This window comes from Podarcis vaucheri, assembly GCF_965113315.1.
Source record: "Podarcis vaucheri genome assembly, chromosome: 5".
In the NCBI taxonomy this organism is placed as follows: Eukaryota; Metazoa; Chordata; class Lepidosauria; order Squamata; family Lacertidae; genus Podarcis; species Podarcis vaucheri.
This window is the reverse complement of record NC_138763.1, coordinates 18,230,597-18,251,608: the sequence shown is the minus strand read 5'-3', so window position 1 is coordinate 18,251,608 and position 21,012 is coordinate 18,230,597. Positions and strand designations below refer to the sequence as shown.

At 44.4% G+C, this 21,012-nt stretch overlaps 2 protein-coding genes across 6 annotated transcripts in view; both read right to left on the bottom strand.

The window, feature by feature from the left end:
- Positions 1-9,815, bottom strand: part of SERPINI2 (serpin family I member 2) — a 44,760-nt gene extending 34,945 nt beyond the window's left edge. The window contains exons 1-2 of one of the 2 annotated variants that reach the window (XM_082224461.1): positions 9,159-9,815; positions 4,090-4,382 (exon numbers count right to left, since the gene is read on the bottom strand). In XM_082224461.1, the coding sequence (XP_082080587.1) occupies positions 4,090-4,382; positions 9,159-9,187 (322 nt within the window). In that variant the 5' untranslated portion in view covers positions 9,188-9,815. Of the gene's footprint in view, positions 1-4,089; positions 4,383-8,577; positions 8,917-9,158 lie in introns of those variants that run through there. The other variant, XM_082224462.1, reaches the window with a different exon arrangement.
- Positions 9,816-10,340: 525 nt separating this feature from the next.
- The window catches only part of WDR49 (WD repeat domain 49), a 107,756-nt gene continuing 97,084 nt past the window's right edge, over positions 10,341-21,012 (bottom strand). For 2 of the 4 annotated variants that reach the window (XM_082223984.1, XM_082223983.1), the window contains 4 exons: positions 20,787-20,896; positions 18,937-19,083; positions 13,738-13,910; positions 10,341-10,686 (listed from right to left, as the gene is read on the bottom strand). In XM_082223984.1, coding sequence (XP_082080110.1) covers positions 13,765-13,910; positions 18,937-19,083; positions 20,787-20,896 — 403 coding nt within the window. In that variant the 3' untranslated portion in view covers positions 10,341-10,686; positions 13,738-13,764. Of the gene's footprint in view, positions 10,687-13,382; positions 13,911-18,936; positions 19,084-20,786; positions 20,897-21,012 lie in introns of those variants that run through there. The other 2 variants (XM_082223986.1, XM_082223985.1) reach the window with 2 other exon arrangements.

Sequence of the window (21,012 nt, the reverse complement as noted above, 5' to 3'; positions counted from 1 at the left end):
CCAAAATACTTGTTGAAAAATAACACATACAGCAGCTTTGTTCAGGCAGGCTTAAAATGGTAATTCAGTTATGGAGACATACCTAAGTCCAGCTTAAGATGGAATCTGAGCATTGGACCTTAGACTTAGCCTCTGAAAAGGAGAATGTGCCCAGGCAGGTAAGAGAATATTTATGGCTACGCCCTCCCCCTATCACGGCACAGTGAGAGTGTCTCTCACAGTGTTCTCTCTAGCAAACCTACAGGAAAACTCCATGAGCTTCAGCTCCTATCATGTGCCTATCTAGCAAGACTCGAATTGTTGGTTTGAGTGCATTTTAAATATCCCACAATGATAAAAAGGGTAAGTTCACACAATCTGTTTACTGGGCCTTTGTAAATCGACAGGATACTGATTCTCTCCACTGTGGAGATGATAGCCTAGGCATTCAATGAAAATTGTTGTTTGTGTGAAAGACCCATACGTGTGAAAGAGAGAAATGTCCATGGTTGAGTATCTGAATGATCAGGTCAACGTGGAACACCCGTCTCATATGTTTACACTGAAGTGTAAGTGGATTCCCACAGGGCAAGACACAGCGATAATGGCAAGAACCTTCATTGAACTACATAACTGGGAAATAGGTGCAAAGCAACTGCTTATATACATTCCTGAAAGCCTGGGCCACTCCCACTCCCAGTGTGATTGGCTGTCTGAACTTCCAAGCTGCAAATTACGACTCAGAGGTCAAGGGCCAATAGCAGAGGCCCAAATCCTGAAATGTTCTGTGACTAGACATCATGTATCGAATCAGAACACAGGAGCTCAGAATCCTTAGTCCAGACTTAAGGCTGGAGGCTTAGTCCAGACTTAAGGAGGTGGAATGGATTAGTGGAATGGATTAGTCATCTGACATGTGCAGACCCACTGAGGTGTGGAAACAGGGACACATACTTTTGATGTAGCCTACCATGCCTGACCTCCTTCATGGATCACTGCCTTACTTTCTTAGGCTCCATGATCACTGCAGATGTGGCAGCAGTCACAAAATTAAAATATGTGTGCTTCTTGAGAGAAAAGCAATGACAAACCTAGTCAGCATCTTGAAAAGCAGAGACATAACCTTGCCTTCAAAGGTCCGTATACTTAAAGCTATGGTTTTCCCAGTAGTGATGTATGGAAGTGAGAGCTGGACCATCAAGAAGGCTGATATCCGAAGAATTGATGCTTTTGAATTATGGTGCTAGAGGAGACTCTTGAGAGTCCCAGGGACTGCAAGAAGATCAAACCTATCCATTCTGAAAGAAATCAGCCCTGAGTACTCACTGGAAGGACAGATCGTGAAGCTGAGGCTCCAATACTTTGGCCACCTCATGAGAAGAGAAGACTCCCTGGGAAAGACCCTGGTGTTGGGAAAGATTGAGGGCACAAGGAGAAGGGGATGACAGAGGACGAGATGGTTGGACAGTGTTCTCGAAGCTACCAACATGAGTTTGACCAAACTGCGGGAGGCAGTGGAAGACAGGAGTGCCTGGCGTGCTCTGGTCCATGGGGTCACAAAGAGTTGGACACGACTAAACAACAACAACCATGCCTGACATTGGCAGCTGGCATGCCTGTGTACCTGCTGGAGCTCACATACATATAGAAGACAACAGCTAACCAGAGACATCCAATCTGACCGGTAAAGCAGAAGGTGGTTGTCACTCCTCCTCACTGAGAGAGTGAATGAGAGGGGAGAGGACAGAGGTGGAGGATAATTGCTGAAAAGAATAAATGGGTACCATGGCCAAGATCTCTTTCATGCCCCTCTTTATATCTCGAAGAGCGGCATTTTTACAAAAACAGCAGTGTGAAGCCAATCAAGCATTAAGCCTGTTCCATCACTAGATCGTGTGATTGCATGTACTGCACAGGCGTTCCAGAGACCTTCCTTTTGTCTCCGTGATTGATAGCAGGGCATTTGGAGGAATTTAGAGGAAAGAGGGTTTATTTAATGTATTTTCTAAAGGGGGGAAAATGAACCATAATAGTAGGCAATCATCTGCTTGAATGGGTGGATTTACATCTTCAGTGAAAGGGCTAAAAGAAATGCCGCAAAGATGCCCATCTGTCTTTAGGTTTTGTTTTTTAAGTTATTTGCCATAGATGTCAAAGGATTATTTTTTTTCAAAAAGTAAACTAAGCTATGGCAAATGTGTTCCTTGCACACTGGGGTTGATTTGTAGGTTTCATTTTGCCCAGACTGCATTTGAGATACAAACAATTATATCCAGTTATTGCATTTTCTTAGACCTTGCATTTGAAAGCAGCCTTCAGTTATCAGACCTTTTAGCTTCATAGGAGGCAATGTTGCTTTTGTTTGCTTTTGCTTCTGCACAAGATACGGAAAGCAAAATGTCATGTTGCGTGCCAACAGACAAGAGGTAGGGCTTAGACCTCCCCACTGTGCAAGTCACTCACAGTGAGAAACCTCAGAGAACTTTGGTGATATCTACGTTTTCTATGGATGAACATACTCTTGCAGAACACTTGGGATTTGAAAAGGCCCAAAGCGAGAAGTGGAGCAACATGTTGTTGTTGATTTTTGTACTTATAAAGCACTTTATTTTTTCTAAGCACTGTGCACATATTAAAAGATGAGGGCATCCCTGCCCACATGATCACAATCTAATAAATAAGATGTAAAAGGAATAAGAAGGGAAGAGGAAAACGAGTATTGGAATAATTGCTCCCACACTGACCAGTGGATGGAGCCAGACTGACTTTGCCACTACAATGGTACCTCGGGTTACATATGCTTCAGGTTACATATGTTGAATGGTTTCTTTAAATGTAAAGGTTCATCATTGTTCCACCCGATGTGTATGTCTTTAAGGAGCCAGAGCAAGGGCCAGAGCAAACTAACGAGACCCAGCTTTACAGCTGTGAAACATAGCAGGTGCTGCTGAGTTGTATTGATTAAGCTGTGTCAGCATTTGGGTATAGTATATAAGGAGCAGCACCTAGCTCTCCCATTACCCTGGGGGATGGGTTGGTGGTTGGGTCTGGTTTGTTGTTGATGTATTTAGTGTATAAGGAGTTTTTGTTTTTGTTATTAAAACCTTGTTTAAGTTATTTTTGAGTCCCTTTTTAATGCATGGTCTCCCCAGCAAGCTCTCTGCAGCGCTACTAAACTGTAAATAGCCAACAACATATGCTTCAGACTCTGCTAACCCAGAAATAGTGCTTCAGGTTAAGAACTTTGCTTCAGGATGAGAACAGAAATCGTGCTCCAGCGACGCAGCAGCAGCAGGAGGCCCCATTAGCTAAAGTGGTGCTTCAGGTTAAGAACAGTTTCAAGTTAAGTACGGACCTCCGGAACGAATTAAGTACTTAACCTGAGGTACCACTGTATGTTCTTTCTGGGAGGCAAGGGAATGCTTTCTCTGAACATGGATCTTTTTGTAGCCGAAACAACACCATTCAGGCACAAGAAAGAGCTATCACCAGATGGGCAGCAGGTTGGGCAGAACTTCAAGGTCTGAAGGACAAAATAATTGAGGAGGACCCTGTGCAAAAACAAAACAAACCCCTCTCCATTGAGGACTGAGCCTATCCAGTAGCCACAGAATGCTCACTGACAGTTGAAGTGTGTGGCATACAAAACCAGGCAGAGGGGAATTGGAACAGAGGGTTTTTTGTCTTTAAAAAAAATGATTTTATTGTGTGTCAGTAGTTGGTTTCCATATTGTATCGAAATTAGTCAAAGTGGTTCACTACAAGTAGTATATAATTTTTTAAAAAAATAACCTATTTGTCTCTGTGCATACACCAATGATTATTTATTATTCCATTTATTATTATTGCATTTACATCCCACTTCCCCCCTCCGTTTGCTTACAGATACAAAATTCAACGTAAAAAACAAAAGTGATTTAACTGTTACCATGCAACTTAGCAAACTAAAAACAACAGCAAAACTCAAGAAGAGCAGGTAGCTAGACAGATCATTCTGATTCCAAACATTGGATGGCTACACTGGCTGGGTCTGATGAAAGTTGCAGTCTAAAACAGGAGGTGGAGGGAAAGGGGAGCACCAGGTTTGAGAAAGCTGGTGTGGATACTCACCATCATTTCCTTGCAGGTTGAGAAGTTGCCTGATCTCATCGCGTGCTTTTCCCTTGGCTCCTAAGTGGATTGCCCCGAGGGCCAACAAAACTCCAAGTGGAGAATAGAGAATGTTCTCATTTTTCCGGGAGACAGAAAGAACCCGGGACAAATCCCCTGCCAAGCGTGCAGTGCTTTCAGCCACAGGTTGGGAGGTATGGCCTCTGGTGAGGTGGATTCCGGTGACAGCAAGCAGAAGGCATGGAAGTACAGCTCTCCTCATTGTACTGCAGAATGCTCGGTAGTTCCTTGAGCTGTTGAATTGTTGGAAAGGAAGTTTAATAATGCATAGTCAAATTGCTTCCGTTCCCTTTTATGAATTATCCCTCCCCCAACCCAATGAAATCTTCACTTAGATTTTGTTTCCAGAATAACCTCATCCAATAAACTGCTATTTTCAGAGTACACCCTCCCTTTTGGAAGGGGGGTACCTTCCCAGCATCACAAATCCTTATCCAACTAGCCATTCTGCTGTCTTCAGGGGACTGGAGGAGAAGAAGAAGAAGAAGAAGAAGAAGAAGAAGAAGAAGACGACGACTTTGGATTTGATATCCCATCTTTATCACTATCTGAAGGAGTCTCAAAGCGGCTAACATTCTCCTTTCCCTTCTTCCCCCACAACAAACACTCTGTGAGGTGAGTGGGGCTGAGAGACTTCAGAGAAGTGTGACTAGCCCAAGGTCACCCAGCAGCTGCATGTGGAGGAGCGGAGACGCGAACCCGGTTCACCAGATTACGAGTCCAACGCTCTTAACCACTACACCACACTGGCTCTGGAAGGAAGGAATTGTAATGTATTTGCAAACGCAAGATATATTACGTTCGATGTAAGCAAGTGTTAAAAGAATGAGCAATGAGAAGTGGAATAAAACACCCTGTCATAACATATAGGTAAAGGTAAGGTAAAGGACCCTTGGACAGTTAAGTCCAGTCAAAGGCTACTATGGGGCTGAAACGCTCATCTTGCTTCAGGCCGAGGGAGCCGGCGTTTGTCCACAGACAGCTTTCCGGGTCACATGGCCAGCATGACTAAACCGATACTGGCACAACAGAACACTGTGACGGAAGCCAGAGTGCACGGAAACGTCATTTAACTTCCCACCACAGCAGTACCTATTTATCTACTTGTACTAGTATGCTTTTGAACTGCTAGGTTGGCAGGAGCTGGGACAGAGCAACAGCTCCTCACCCCGTCATGGGGATTGGAACTGCCGACCTTCTGATATACACTAGTGGGGTTATGACCATATAGACAGGTCTTGGGGTTGTGGTGGATAGGAACATAATAAGAGCTCTGTTGGATCCGGCCCAAAGTCCATCTACTACAGCACCCTGTTATTACAGTAGCCAGCCAGATGCCTATAGAAAGCCTGCAGGCAACAAACCTCTTTCCACTTGTAAGTGTTAACTTTGTACAGTAGGCTGCTTTCAACACCCACTCACCCACTCTAGCCAAACAAGCAAGAGGCATTGGCAGAGTTCAAGGACCTGTTCCAGCCAGGCAAAAATGCTTAGGGTTCAAAGCAGGACCAGCGAGGGCTGTGGCTTGCAGAGAGTTCCAGGTAAGAGAGGCCTGAAGGGGAGCATTTGGCCTCTGGGTCTGAGGTTCTCAACCCCTGTTCTAAACTACACAGGACTTCCTTATGAGTAAACTGCAGGCTTGTTTAAGCCTCTTACCATTAGATTCCTGATAAGTCCCCTTATATCCCTCTTAAAAGAATGAATACGCCACAATCTTGTTTAAAGTATATAAAAGAAGTTTACTCACATCATCAGTTCACAGTTGGATCCCTGAAGGCAGACTTAGTTACAAAGTATATACATGTGGGTCTATCCCATATGGAGATAGTCCCTTTGTCCTCTGAAAGCCAACAGAGCATCTCTAGCCATAAAGCTGCTGGTCCAACGAAGGAGGGAGTCAAAGAGAGAGAGATGGCTGCGTACCTTGTCCTTTTTGTTACCTGGACACGTAAGGTCACGCCCACGTCTAGTCACATGCAAGAGGAAGTATGTCTCAGCCCAGGAGGAAACAGGAAGTTCCGACTGGTTGAATCAAACACCCCCCTGCATGTCCACTCTAGGAAAACAAGGAATGTTGTATTTGACTGCTACTTCTGTATCACATCCCACATAAACTCATTTAGAACTGGACTTTTAAGATTCCACTCAGTGGACAATATTCAGTTCCAAAAGAACAGCCACCTTCCTTCCACAAATGCAGTTTCTCTGACAAAGTAAAGCTTTTTTCCCCCTTATGCTCTATCACCAGCGCCTTTATCGCACCCATAAATCAAAGATCCATTTGAAAGGCAGAGCGAATACAGACTCCTACGCCGTGTTAAAAAGGTGATGGAGACATTTTCATATCCTCATGCAGGGACGATGTCTGCAGTCACAAGCCGCCAGCAATATTTATTCTGAATGGCCATTTAAGACACTCCCAACATAACTTAATTTTCTTTTCTACTGATGGAAATTACCGTGCTGGAGTTCCTGGCATCAATGATCAGCAGTGCTGTTTTGCCGCTGGTAATTAATGGTTTCATGGTAAATAATGGATGCAGCTGCAGAGCCATTTGGCACATCCGTAATGTGAGGTCTGCTTCCCGGCGTTAATGAAACCGACATCCCAGCATAACCTGTGTTTAGGGTCGGTCAAGCTGTTTGGGGAGTAGGCGAGTGGGCAGATGAAGAAGAAGAAGAAGAAGACACCCCTCTTGTAGCATTGATCAGTTGTATAATGAAAGTGTGTGTTATGCAGGGTGGAGAAGAGCTATACTAGGACTGAAATACATACATTTGCACTTGAAAATTCTCCTCTGAACATTGGCAGGGGGTGATGGAGAAGTGGAGAAGCAACTTTGGGTACAGTTTGGAGTAAAGTGGCAGGAGAGGAGAGGGTGAAGCACATAACATATTGTCACATTTTTTTCTTTTAAGGCTGTCTCCCAAATATTTTCTTTAAGCCATGCCATTGGGCAGGGTATTCTTATTTATTTATTTATTTATTTATTTATTTATTTATTTATTTATTTATTGCTTGCATCCGGAGAAGACTCTTGAGAGTCCCATGGACTGCAAGAAGATCAAACCTATCCATTCTGAAGGAAATCAGCCCTGAGTGCTCACTGGAAGGGCAGATCGTGAAGCTGAGGCTCCAATACTTTGGCCACCTCATGAGAAGAGAAGACTCCCTGGAAAAGACCCTGATGTTGGTAAAGATAGAGGGCACAAGGAGAAGGGAATGACAGGGGACGAGATGGTTGGATAGTGTTCTCAAGGCTACCAGCATGAGTTTGACCAAACTGCGGGAGGCAGTGGAAGACAGGAGTGCCTGGTGTGCTCTGGTCCATGGGGTCACGAAGAGTCAGACACGACTAAATGTCTAAACAACAACAACAAATCCCACTTTTCCTCCAAGGAGCTCAAGATGGTGCACATGGTTCCACCCTCTCTTCATTTAATCCCCACAACAACCCTGCGAGGTAGGTTAGGCCAAGAGGCGGTGACTGATCCAAGGATACCAGATGAGCTTCATGGCTGAGAGGGGATTTGAACCCTGGCCTCCCAGGTCCTAGCCCAATGCTTTAACCACTAAACCACACTAGCTCTCTTTACAAGTTTCTTTATCAATACAAAACTTTAATATTCTGTTCATCCTCCAATTTCGGGGTAGCTAACAAAAAGGTTTTTTTAAAAAAAACAGCTAGCCAAATTAAAACAAAGTTTGCAATTTTTGCCTTGGCCCTGAGAGTTCTCCCGTATCTTTAAGTATGGCAAACAAGGAGAAAATAATCGCCAGCTGTGGTTTTTCCCATCTGACATATCTAATCAATTCTCGAACCTTTTTTCCCCTTTTCTTCTCTGCACAATTAAAGTTGCAAAGTCCTGCAATCAATAAGGCAGGTATGGGAAACCTTCAGCCCTCCAGATGTTGCTGAACTACAACTTACATCATCCATGGCAACATCTGGAGGGCCGCCGGATAATTAAACGCGCCGCAAAGCAGAAACAACTGAGGATCCAACAAGTGCAGGAAACTGGTTTATTGGTCCAAAATCGTAACACATTTTGAGCAATGCCAGCTGCCCCAGCAAGTGTAAGGAGCTCATTTTGGAGCTAGTCTTACAGTTGAAAACCTATTGGGGGAAAATGCTTTTGGGTCAATAAGTCAGTTCCCTAAACCTTTGGGAGGTTTTCATTGTTCCTCGTACAGTGGGACCTTGGGTTACATACGCTTCAGGTTACAGACTCCGCTAACCCAGAAATAGTGCTTCAGGTTAAGAACTTTGCTTCAGGATGAGAACAGAAATCATGCTCCAGTGGCGCAGCAGCAGCAGCAGGAGGCCCCATTAGCTAAAGTGTTGCTTCAGGTTAAGAACAGTTTTAGCTTAAGAACGGCCCTCCGGAACGAATTAAGTACTTAACCCAAGGTACCACTGTACTCACTTTACAGCAGGGATAGGGAAGCTGAGGCCCCCCAGATGTTGTTGGATTCCAACTCCCCATCAGCCCTGACCTCTGCCCATGCTAGCTGGGGTTGATGGAGTCTACCAGCCTTTGGAGGGCCAGCCCTTATCCACAAGCCAGAAGAGAAGGCAAAGTCCATTACAGACCAAGTGAAGGGAGGGAGAGACACCGTGTCCATGAATCACTTGTCCTGCATGGCTGAACTAATTCAGTCCGTGCTTTGCTTCTTCATATTTCTGTACTGGGGAAGCCATGTAGATGCCTCCAGCAGAGCTACCAAAGGCAGGATATTTCAGCACAAGCTGGAACAACATCATTACTTATTTAGAAATGGACTCGTGTGAACTCTTCAGGAGCGGGATCACTTTCTGCTGCAAACTTAGTGCAAAGAGCAAAGCAGAAATATTCCCTGTAACCACGGTGAAAGAAAGGAAAATGACATGGCAACGAAAGGTAGGGCTTATAAGTCACTTGAGCTTTGCATTCATAGCTGCCACGATTGTGCCATCTTCCCCCTCCACTTTTTAATGACTTTATCAGGGCATATAAAAGGCACGTACCTGGAAAATGGCAGCATAATATTCACCATTCAGCGATTTGCAGAAGGTCTGCGCATCCAGCGTAGGCTGTCGAGTAATGCAAAGATCGAGGAGAAGGCCAAGGGCGTTTACATGGCAACATTTATTGGGAAAAGCCGCTTGATTAATGAGGCGGGCACGTAACAGGTGGTCGCCGAATGTGTTATGAAAGGCTGCTTTTCTTCCCAAAGTGCTGCACTGTTAGATAAACCAAGCAGCTCGCTTTGCAAGAGGCTCGAACATCAGGCCGTTTGTAAGCGTTCCAGCAGAATGGAAATGATAACCCCGAATCTCACGAGGAGCCCCAGAATCCAGTTCAATTTGTTGCTGCTTTACCTTGGGTGTTATTGGCTGGAAAAGTTATTTATACAAATTGCTCCCCTAGTGAACGCTGGGACATAAATGGTCATATCCACCTGTCCAGTGAACGCTCAGCTAGCTGAATGGTTTAATTGTGTATATCCTTACGGACATGTGCATAGATACATTTTGAAATGGGCAGAAATGATGCAGGGGTGTTTAAGAAGGAAAGTCTACATGTAGCAATTGGCCAGAGTCCTTGAGGGCTTAAGTTTGAGACAGCGTTTAGCACCGGAATCTATTTTTACTGGAAGCACTCAGTCCTGGTTTGAACAGAGCATCAGCTCTAGAGGCCTTAATGAAATGCACAAATCTTTTTATTCCAAGTCCAGGGCCAGTATCTGGTTTCAGGAGGCCCCGGTCAAAGTGAACTCAGTGGACTTCCCTAGTGGGTCCTTCTAGAAGATGCAGAATCCTCCCATGGTGGTGTTGGGCTTACCAGATAGCAAGCAGAAATATGAAGAATTGAACAACTGGGAAACTGAAATTGACATATTTGCCCATCCCTAATCAGTGCTGTGCCTACTTAACAGTCTTTTGTCCTTTTGCTGCTGCCACCAAAGTTTGTGAAGTCTTAGCAAACCCCCCACCCCCCAAAAAGACTTAGGGGGCTGATCAGGTCTCCAGGATGGGGGTTCACCACTCCTGCCCTATTTCAAAATTGGACTGGGCAAAAACAAACGATCGTGTGAAATCAACCTCACCTAGAGGAGCAATAACTTTGGATTTCTGAACCTTTGTTTTCAGAATGGTTAAATATTCATTACATGAGCAGAGGGCTGCATAAATATCTTTAATGAATTGCTATTAAGACAATCTTCTTCAATAAAGGAAATGGCTTCCAGTTCTTGTCTGCTTTTTCTCAAGTACATAAACAAATCACAAGTACATGGCAGGCAGAAGATTCAGGCCTGCAGTGCTGACAGTTTTTCATCATTTTTTTTTTTGCTGCATCTCAAAAAGCAGACAAACCTTTAATCCATAATAAATGTAAGAAAAGAAGCAAAACTTATATTCTGAATGTACAACACAAATGCACTTCTTCATTCTGAATTTGGATTTTGAAGCTGCTTGTCGTCCTTTGATTTGGTTAACTGTTCTTCAAACCATTTTTCTTCTAGGGTCTAGCAATGCTGTGCAGAACCTTGCTCTAGCAAAGGAAAAGAAATATTGAGAATGAAGTGAATAGGTTTGTACAACACAAAGACTCCTTGTTTCCACTTAGGTGAAGCATAGTCAAGTTTATTTAGTTTATACAACTTCTATCCAGTGTTAGTCATGCTCAGAACAGATCCATTGGTTCCATTGTGTCAGGGGACTGCCATCGGAACAGGGGAGGGAAGCAGGGGGGCCGTTGGGATACAGAGAGCCTCTGAAACCCCTGAGGAGCAGTTCCTCTTCCAGCGGTGGGAAAGCCACACCTCCAGTGGAGAAGAGAGGGAAGGGGCCAGCCAAGCGAGGAAAGGGCTTGAGGATGCTGCTGAGAACTCCAGGGCCTCACCTCACCAGGCTGGCCAGGAGGGATGCACGCCACTTCCGTTGCCCAGCTTGCACAGAGGGGTGAAACACAAGGAGGGGAGGCGGAGATTTGGGGTGCCAAAGTTCTTATGTTGAGGGAGAAGCAGGAAGGGGCTACTCCCGGATTCTGCAAGTGACTAAGATGGACATGAACTTTGTAGATCTGCACTGTAAATAGTTTGCACAATTGGTCTCCGACCGTAATAAATTATCTATCATCTATCTATCTATCTATCTATCTATCTATCTATCTAGTTTGCACAATAAAACCTGCAAAAGACAGGTCGGAGTCCTGCCTGGTTACTCACGAGCAACCACCATCAGCATCTGACACATTGGTTCCATTGATTCTCCATTCTTCAAAGCCCCAAACAGAAAAAGGTGACTTTCCCTTAGGAACATAGGAAGCTGCCTTGTACCCCGTCAGACCATTGGTCCATCTAGCTCACTATTGTCTGCACTGACTGGCAGTGTCTCTTCAGCGTTTCAGGTCAGGAACTCTCCCAGCCCAACCTGAAGATGCCAGGAATTGAACCAGGGACCTGCTCTCTCACTGAGCCATGGCCCTAGTGAGGATGTCTGGCTACATCCCTTCAGAGGCCCCATTATCAAGCAAATGTAGACCAATAATAAGCATGCAGTGGAGAGAGCAAAACCACACAAATGATCAAGGATGCATTAAGATATTAAAGGGAGAGGGGAACCAGAAAGGCTTTTAAAAACAAAAAAAGTATCAGCATCAGAATTAGTTTATAGCTAATTCTTTTGGTGAAGCTTAAATAACTGGGGCAGAGACAAGGAGGAGAAGGTGATCTGGGTCAACTGTTTCCATCCAATTTGCGAGACAGAAGCAAGGGTTTTGCAAGAAAGCATTGTAATATGATATATTATAACCTAACAAAATGTAATATCAATGTACTGGAGCCGAGATTATGTACAATGTATTATTTATTGGGTGTAACAGGCAAAGTTCTTTTTAAAAGAGAACAGGACATTCTGTGACTGCACAGGACACAAGCTGTGTACTCTGAACCAGTGCTATTTTTCTGGAAAAAGGGGTGCTGGAATTCGCCATGAACACCTCCTTTGTTCCCTTATAATAGCAATGGTGCCCACCTGAGAGGTACTGGAACTGAGTTACGACTGAAAATAGCCCTGCTCTTAACAACGGGGGGGGGGGGGCATCTCAGCTAAGCTTAACACCCCTGGCAGATCCTCTGGCATTTCACAGGGACACACTCCAGTGTATGACTGGGAGGGGCAGCGATCAAAGTCCAGCGACATAGCTTGCATGACAAGGTCGACACAATCCATATGCAAGCGGAAAACCGGGACTGGTAGATGGCTCCAGGTGACAAAAGCAGGCAAGCAAGCCATAGACCACTGGTCCTGCTAGCTAGGGATCATGGGAGTTGTAGGCCAAAATTATCTGGAGGGCCGAGTTTGAGGAAGCCTTCCATAAAGCAAGTCAAATATATTCTCTCTCTCTCTCTCTCACGCACACACGGAGGGAGAGTGGGAGTTTATATGGTTAAGGAATTCGGCATTAACAGGGGATGTTGGCTCCATTTGACAGATGAGGAAGACCAAGGTCCAGCAAGAAGTCGAGGACTCTAACCATTACACAACACTGTGTCTCAGTTTTCAGTTTTCAGTTCCATGGCAAATCAAATGGGATCCTCATAAGAGAGGGTCCTGGTTGCGTGCGGGACCCAAGAGCTCACCTGATAGGGTTAAAATGGGGGGAAGGAGCTAGAAGTGCTGGCCATTCCCCTGGGATCACACCAGGCGATTTTAGCCAATAGCCAGTGGGTGGCGTGATCCCAGGGGCTTTAAAAACAGCAGTGTGATGCAAGGAGGGGCACTTGCTTCGCACTGTTGAACACCCACCCTCCCTAGTTTAGTTGGAGTCGCTTGGCCTTGCTTTGGTTGGGTCGCCTGTCTTGGAACAGGGTCTGGGTAGGAATTTTTCCATTTGGCAGATTGGCTTTAGCCATTTGGTTTTCGCCTACCCCTTAGCAAATCGTCACAACTTGTAAGGTGGCGGTTAGGCATTGGCTCAGTTGGATTGTGGGGAGGGGAGGTGTGGCCATCACCTGCCCCTCCAGGAACTGGGTATTCCGTTAAAGGAATCTGGGAGTCCTGGATCTCATCCGAAGTCCGCTTGAGGGGCTAGGGCCATGCCAGGACCACAGGAACACCGGGGTGAGCTGGTTGGTTCTCATCGACCTAGCTCCCTCGTTTGGTTTACCCCATTTGACGATCATCCTGAGAGGTGGAGCCAGTTATAGTGGGGAGTCAATGCCTAAGCCAATACCGCTCACGTGATTGTATTTCAATAAAGTTGTGGCCAATATTGTTGCCCAAAAATTTAAACTAATATAAGTGTCCGTGTGTATTTATTTTGGGGGTGGGTCTTGGGGCCTCGAGACGCAATTGCATAGCAAACAGTGGGGGCTTCCTTGGTGGACAAATCCAGGCTTTCCAAGGGAATTTTGTTGTTCCCTATCTTTTATCTACGGAAGCTCTCTCACACGCACGGTCTGTAGACTTCCTTTAGAGGAATTACCTACCCAACCCCTTTATCATCTCAGAAGCTGTCTTTAGACTCTTTCCCCTGCCTCCTTCTCAACGGGCCAACGCTTGCCTCATGTCATCACCAGGTGGCATCCTTCATACCTACCTCCTTTTTTTGGAAGCAAAGCTTGATTCATTTTCCTTTCAACTTCCCTTGCTTTCTCTCGTTTGTTATCCTGCCTCTGTTGCACATTTCCTCATGCAGCTGCCTTGATTTTTTTTCACGGTCCAGAATTTCTTTGGGGAATAAGTTCTTTTCATCAAATGCAGCTTTCAGGGCTACAGGACGAAAATAAAGAAAATTAATAAATAACCCCATTACGACTGGACCGGTTCATCTTTATTTTAAGAGAGAGAGAGAGAGAGGAAGAGAGAAGACTTGTGGTGAATATGAAAATGAATGAGAAGAAGAAAGCAATACAAAACACAGCCTATTTATTGGTAAGTCGTCATCCTATAGCAATTAAGAAACAAAAACCCCTTTTGGTTTAACATGTTAAGGGCTTTCTGTGTTCACATAAGCTCCAAAATGCTGGGGAATGACAGCTGTTAAGTTGCATGTATCCAGCTGACAAATAATACCACTCACATAAAATTCCATATATGTAGAATTAAAGGTAAAAAAGAGGGGGGAGGACCCCTGGACAGTTAAGTGCAGTCAAAGGCGACTATGGGGTTGTGGTGTTCATCTTGCTTCAGGCCAAGGGAGCCGGTGTTTGTCCACAGACAGCTTTCTGGGTCATATGGCAGCATGACTAAACCGTTTCTGGCGCACGGAGGACTGTGAAGAGTGCCAGAGCACATGGAAATGCCATTTACCTTCCCGCGGTAGTGGTACCTACTTATGTACTTGCCCTAATGTACTTTTGAAATGCTAGGTTGGCAGGAGCTGGGACAGAGCAACGGGAGCTCACCCCACTGCATGGATTCGAACCGCCGACCTTCCGATCAGCAAGCAAAAGTGGCTCAGTGGTTTAGCCCACAGCACCACCACCCGCTCCCTTGTAGAATTATTAGGGGCCTTGCCCCAGCCCACTTCACTCACCAACCCTGCCAACCCCTTTGCCAATCTCCATCCCCTTTTAAAGGAGTGGGGAGGTGCTTCGCATAGCAGTTTGCTAAAGTGCTTTGTAAAGCACCTCTCCCTCCTAGGTTAAACACCTGCGACCAGCGCTGCTTCCTTGATCTCCTGCCTGCTGTTAGCCCACCCACTGGAGGCCACACAAACCACAGACCTAGATCTCTGTGTATGTGAATAAGAAGGTGGCTGCAGCTGAACCATAACTTCGGCTACATAGGCTTCCATGTGCCTATTCAAGGATTCACCCCTGACTCCAAAATTATATTGTCCAGTTGGTGCATGAAAGAGCTTCATCTCAGAGGCTGTATTCTTCCTCACTTGAATATTCCACTCACCCCCATCCATTTTAAGGGTGAGGAGAAGGGCTCAAACTGCATAGCAATATGACTTCCAAAGCAAACATTGAGGTTTACACATTTTTATGACAATGAGAGATTGATCACCCTGGATACCAAAACAAAAAACTTCTGAATCTTTAATGGTTGCAAACTCCTTACTGAAAGTTAACATGAAAGCTTATTTAGTCTTAGTTAGCTTATTTAGTGCCTAAAACAGGAGTTTCAGGAGGATTAATGAGAAAAATTCTGAAGTGCTTCATATAAATTTAATAATAGCGTTTTGTATCCAAAGCTCCTGGGGAACAGGGAAAGATCCAAAATTCTGGCAAGATTAACGACAGCAAAGAAAAATCAGCATTTTGCCAACTGAGATCATGCACCTGGCTAGTCAAAAAAGCTCTTTGGGAATTGATCCAGCCTCCAAAAGGATTATATTTTAATTTTTTTAATTGCTTTTTGGAGCCATGTGGGGGCTGTCATTGGGCTGTGCTGAATCATCAGCATAAACTCCCATTTAATTCTCTCCTTTTTCCCCCTCAGGGGGCTTTCCATCTAATTCTCTGTTGCCTCTTCTTATCTAGCTGGAAGATATATTTTTCCCTCTATCAAGTCAGGAGTGCTGATGCTGAGATATGAAAATAGCCTTTCTCCTGCACCAGCTCCATTCACTGTTATAGCCTACAAAACATCTGAGGAAGCCTTGGTGAAGAATCTGCTGCCACGAAGGCAGTCCTTTCTGAGCAGCACTATGCTAAACACTTCTTCTGATGTCCCCACAACTATTCTCCATCAATCAACAAAGGGGTAGGGAACCTTTTATAGCCCAAGCGCCACATTTTTTTCTGAGCATCCTTCCAAGGAGCCACTTACCAGTCGTGGGTATGGCTAGAGACAAAGGTGAGTAGAGCAATGAATACATTTTTTAAAAAAGTAATATTTATTAAAAGTTTAAAAATTACAAAAGTTACAAAACGAAAAAAGAGTTAAACAAAGCAAAGCAATACAATACATAAAAAACAAAAAAACAATACAATAAAACCACAAAGGAACAAAACAAAAACATTTAAAAACACATCCAACCTTTCCATATCTTTACCTTTCATATACTTGTTTCATCGACCTCCTCACACCTCCCTTTTTTGTATTCTAGTTCAATTAGCTATTTCAGCAAGTCCTTTCCATCTTTCTCAATTTTCGTTCTAAAATTTAACTTAAGACACTCTAACCTTAAATTTTCCACTTTGGTCCATAAACAATCTGTTTTTACTTAATTCTTTATAACATTTCTGCTAAAGCCATATAACTTCATTCCAGCATCCTTCTAACATTCGTTAATTTTGCAATATTTCTGTAAATATACTTTGAATTTTTTCCAATCTTCTTCCACCGACTCTTCTCCCTGGTCTCGGATTCTGCCAGTCATTTCCACCAGTTCCATGTAGTCCATCAGCTTCATCTGCCATTCTTCCCTAGTGGGTAAATCTTGTGTCTTCCAGTGCTTTGCGATAAGTATTCTTGCTGCTGTTGTGGCATACATGAAAAAAGTTCTATCCTTCTTTGACACCAATTGGCCGACCATGCCCAGGAGAAAGGCCTCTGGTTTCTTCAGAAAGGTATATTTAAATACCTTTTTCATTTCATTATATATCATCTCCCAGAATGCCTTAATCTTTGGGCATGTCCACCAAAGGTGAAAAAATGTACTTTCAATTTCATTACATTTCCAACATTTATTATCAGGCAGATGGTAAATTTTTGCCAGCTTGACTGGTGTTATGTACCACCTGTAAATCATTTTCATTAAATTCTCTTTTAAAGCATTACATGCCGTAAACTTCATACCAGTGGTCCATAACTGCTCCCAGTCAGCCATCATGATATTATGTCCAACATCTTGTGCCCATTTAATCACAGTAGTTTTCACCGTTTCATCTTGAGTATTCCATTTCAACAGCAAGTTATACATTCTTGACAAATTCTTAACTTTAGGGTCTAGCAATTCTGTTTCCAATTTTGATTTTTCCACCTGGAAGCCTAATTTTTTATCCAAATTGTATGCCTCCATTATTTGATAATAATGGAGCCAATCTCGTACTCTGTTTTTTAATTTTTCAGAGCTCTGCAATTTTAATCTGTCTCCCTCTTGTTCCAAAAGCAATGAATACAAAATTTACCTTTGTACAGTAGGCTAAGGAGCAAGTGGGGCTTGTCAACCTAGGAAGGTAGCCCATCCAGGAGAAGGAAAACTCTGATTCTAACCCTCTGCTGCCTTGAGAGACATGTTCAGGAGAAGAAAGGGCTAAGAAGTAAACCCTACACAAATCCAGAGTGGAGTCCCTAAGATGGTTGGATAGTGGCTTGTGCGCCTCCTTCCAGCAACTCCTGCAGCCAGGCCTGTACCAAACGTATTTCTCAACTTTCCTATGGACCACGTAAGCAAGGCCAAGAGGGGAGTCTTGTTTTCTGAACAGCCCAGGATGTCCAGACACACTGCCCAGACTTGCGCCCCGAGGAGGTCACTTTGGAGCTGCTAACACAGCAGTTTGACTTACGCCCCAGAGGCACACTCCATTGTCTCTCAAGATGGACAGATGACAGCAAGAAAAGTTGGCTCGTTTCTCCACACTCTAATGCACCCGTCTTTTTCTTCCATCCAGGCAAGCAGGAAACATTATCAGAATTCAAGAACACTCATCGAGGGCTGATGGGGCGGCTTAGAAGTGTGCGTGACCTGGCTTGGAGTGCCACCTTCAGCCCTCAGACCTGTGGTTGCCCATCCTTGAGGGTACTTGTGTTCAGAAATCACGTTCAAAAATTATCCAAGGGGAGAGAATTCCAAGGGGAATTCTTCCGGGTACAGTGGAAGGGTCTTTTGTCAACATTTTTTTTTTAAAGTGATGTTTGCTGTTAAAGAATTCTGTGTGGGTAGATGTTCGCTTGTTTTTGAGTAAAAAGAAAGGACTTCCTTTAAAAACTGGCTAGAAGAAGGGAGGGAGGGGTGAGAAACCAGGAACAGGTGTGATGTTGTTGTTTTGTGGAAGGGAAGACACAGGCTCAGGAAGGATCTTGGGCAGCAGGCCTAGGGAAAGCACCACTTCAGCCTGTGCAGATCTGCTGTGGGTCAGGCTGGCCAGTACTGGGCTCAATGGAATCGGGATAAAGCAGTTCATCAAGCAAAAGAACTCCAGCGATCAGCTACCAACAGCAAGAGGCAGCTCCCTCCTGCTGCTCCTACTTGGGGGCTGCCCGTGAACCTGGAGCACCTTCCTGAAGACTTTTGCTCTGGCCAGGAAAATGGTCCTCATATTGTTGGCTGGGAAAAGCTGCAAAGCAAAGGCATCTAGCAGTTCTGAAATCCACCTGTGGCTGACTCAAGGCAGGGACTGGACCACAAGCTCAACATCCGCTTCAGGCCATCCTGGATAATAATGATGAACACCTCATACAAGATGTTGCATGTACAGAAAACATCTCATGGGAGCAAATTCCACCATTTAACCATGCATTTTCATTTGTCTGCCCAATACTATCTGTCATGGTGGCAGCAGCCTATCTCCTATCCCAGCAGAGTAACTGAGCATCCACCATCCCCTTTGATCCTTCAGTGGTCACAGCTTGAGTGCAGGCTTGCTTTGCAAGCGCCCTAACCATTTGACCACGGCAAGTGACATATTTAACATGCCAACCTTGTTTACAGCTTGGATTGCATGCTTCCAGCAACTTCCTGGCTTGTCACATCCTCAAAGGCTTGCCAGTGGCCAAGTGATAAATTCTAGACTTTCCTATTACCGTTACTTTCTTTTAAGAGAGATAAGCTAGTGACCTTTATTTTTGCCTCTTGCTAGCAGGAGCTAGAGTAATGAGGATATAATGAAGGTCTACTTACTTGCCGAAAGGGTAGGCAGCTTTAAATCTTCAGAGTCCTTCTCCGCCAACTTTCCCCCAAAGTATTTGTCAGGGTGCAGAAGAAAGTCGCTCTCATTCATTTCTGTCGTCTCCTCCAGGGCTTCAATATTTAATGACCTAAATACAACTTTTCAAACCAGAGGATTATTCCAAAGGCAGAAAATCATTTCACATATCAGCACAATTGCAGTTGAAGCAAAGCTAATGTTTTGTGCCTAATCATACTATGCCACTTCCACAACTGAGAAATATTCAGCTGGATAAACACAGATACATATGCAGCGAGATTCGCTGGCCATTTTTTATTAAGTTCTGCCAAGGAAAACTCTTAATCTTCTGCATTAAGAAAGGGAGGGCCATAACCCTTAATTTTAATTAACAGGCAAGTTTTCCAAGCAGACGTCACGAAATCTGCCATTTACATAAGATAAATATGATTCTTTTCATTGAGTTTCCCCATCAATGGGAAGTTCTTGACTAGTTCTTGCAATTTATCCCTTGGCTGGGATCCAACAAGCCACGCTGGGGCTTTTCAGCTATTTCCTTCCAGTGACAGTCTCCTGCATTCCATCCCCCAAACCAATCCTGCCCCCCGCAAAATGTGAGGGGAGTGAAGGCATGGCATTCTATGAGGTGTGAGCAGGAGTTCACCTCTCAGGTGGGTGCCATTGCCATTATAGGAGAACAAGGGAGGCATTCATGGTGAGTTCTGGCCCCTCTTTTCCTTGAAAAATAGCACTGGGTGTGAGGCGCTGCATCAAGGATGGAATACATCCAGCCCACATTGTATGCTGGCCCAGTGTGGGACATCCCATGCTCTCACAGAACTCCAAACTCCCATAGCAGTAGCAGCAATTTCTACGAATATCGATTTCTACAAATATTCATTTCTTTGAGCCAGGGATGGGCAACCATTTTTTCTTTTGTGGGCCTGATTCCCTCAGGTGCAATCTATCAGAAGTCACATGCCAACTGTGGGAGGGTCAAAGTCAGGAATGGGTGGGGCCAGAAGCCTATCCCTTCTTCCTTTTTCTTTTTCTTCTTCCCCAACCAGAAAGGAAATTGAAATATACTCAGAGTCGCAAAGTGATTTCATGCTCTTTATTCAGCTCATAGTGGTCAGGGGGAATGAATGAAAGTCCCCTCACAGTATCTGCTTTATATACATTATTTACACAATGGGCTGCACATGATTGGCTAATTCCGGAATTCTACTGTAAGCCAATCAGGTTGTGGATTCACTTCTATCTGGAGCAGGATTGGGTGGTTCCTGCCAACCAATCATACTGCTGCATTGTTCTAGGACCAATCAGACTGCTGCATTCTGAATCCTATTGTTCTAGGACCAATCAGACTGCTGCAGTTTGGATCCTATTCAACTCAGTACATAACAGAAATTGTTAGCTGCTTTGAGACTCCTTAGGGTAGTGATAAAGCGGGATATCAAATCCAAACTCAACTCAACTCAACAAGGACTGGTGGCTCTTGCCATAGGTAAGGAACATAGGAAGCTGCCTTATATCAAGTCAGATCAATGGTCCATCTAGCTCACTATTGTCCAGGTGTTTCAGGCAAGGAATTTCTCCCAGCCTTACCTGGAGATGCTGGGGATTGAACCTGGGATCTTTTGCATGCAAGGCAGATGCTATTACCACTGAGCTATAGCCGCTCCCCAGGTCTGAATGGATTGCTTGAGACTGCTTTTGGACTTGGGACTGAAGGCTGTTCTGCATTAGGCTGAAGGATGCCCACCCTTGCTTTAAGCCAACAGATTGGCTGCATCCACTAAGATGCCCAAATGTTGCTGAATTCATCAAATTAATGACATACCTGTTGGCTTTATCACAGCAGTTCTGTTGAAAAGGGTATGTTTTCTTCTCTTCTGTGTTTTCCCCTCTTTGTATCTTTTACCTAATATTGTGTTGTCCCATATATTCGGCCTGGACAGACAGAAATCAGGAAGCCAAATGAACTGACATTCCACAATTTGTTTTATAGTTTTCCTGAACTGACCTTCTGTGTACAAAGGATCACGACTTCTGAAGATGCATCCACT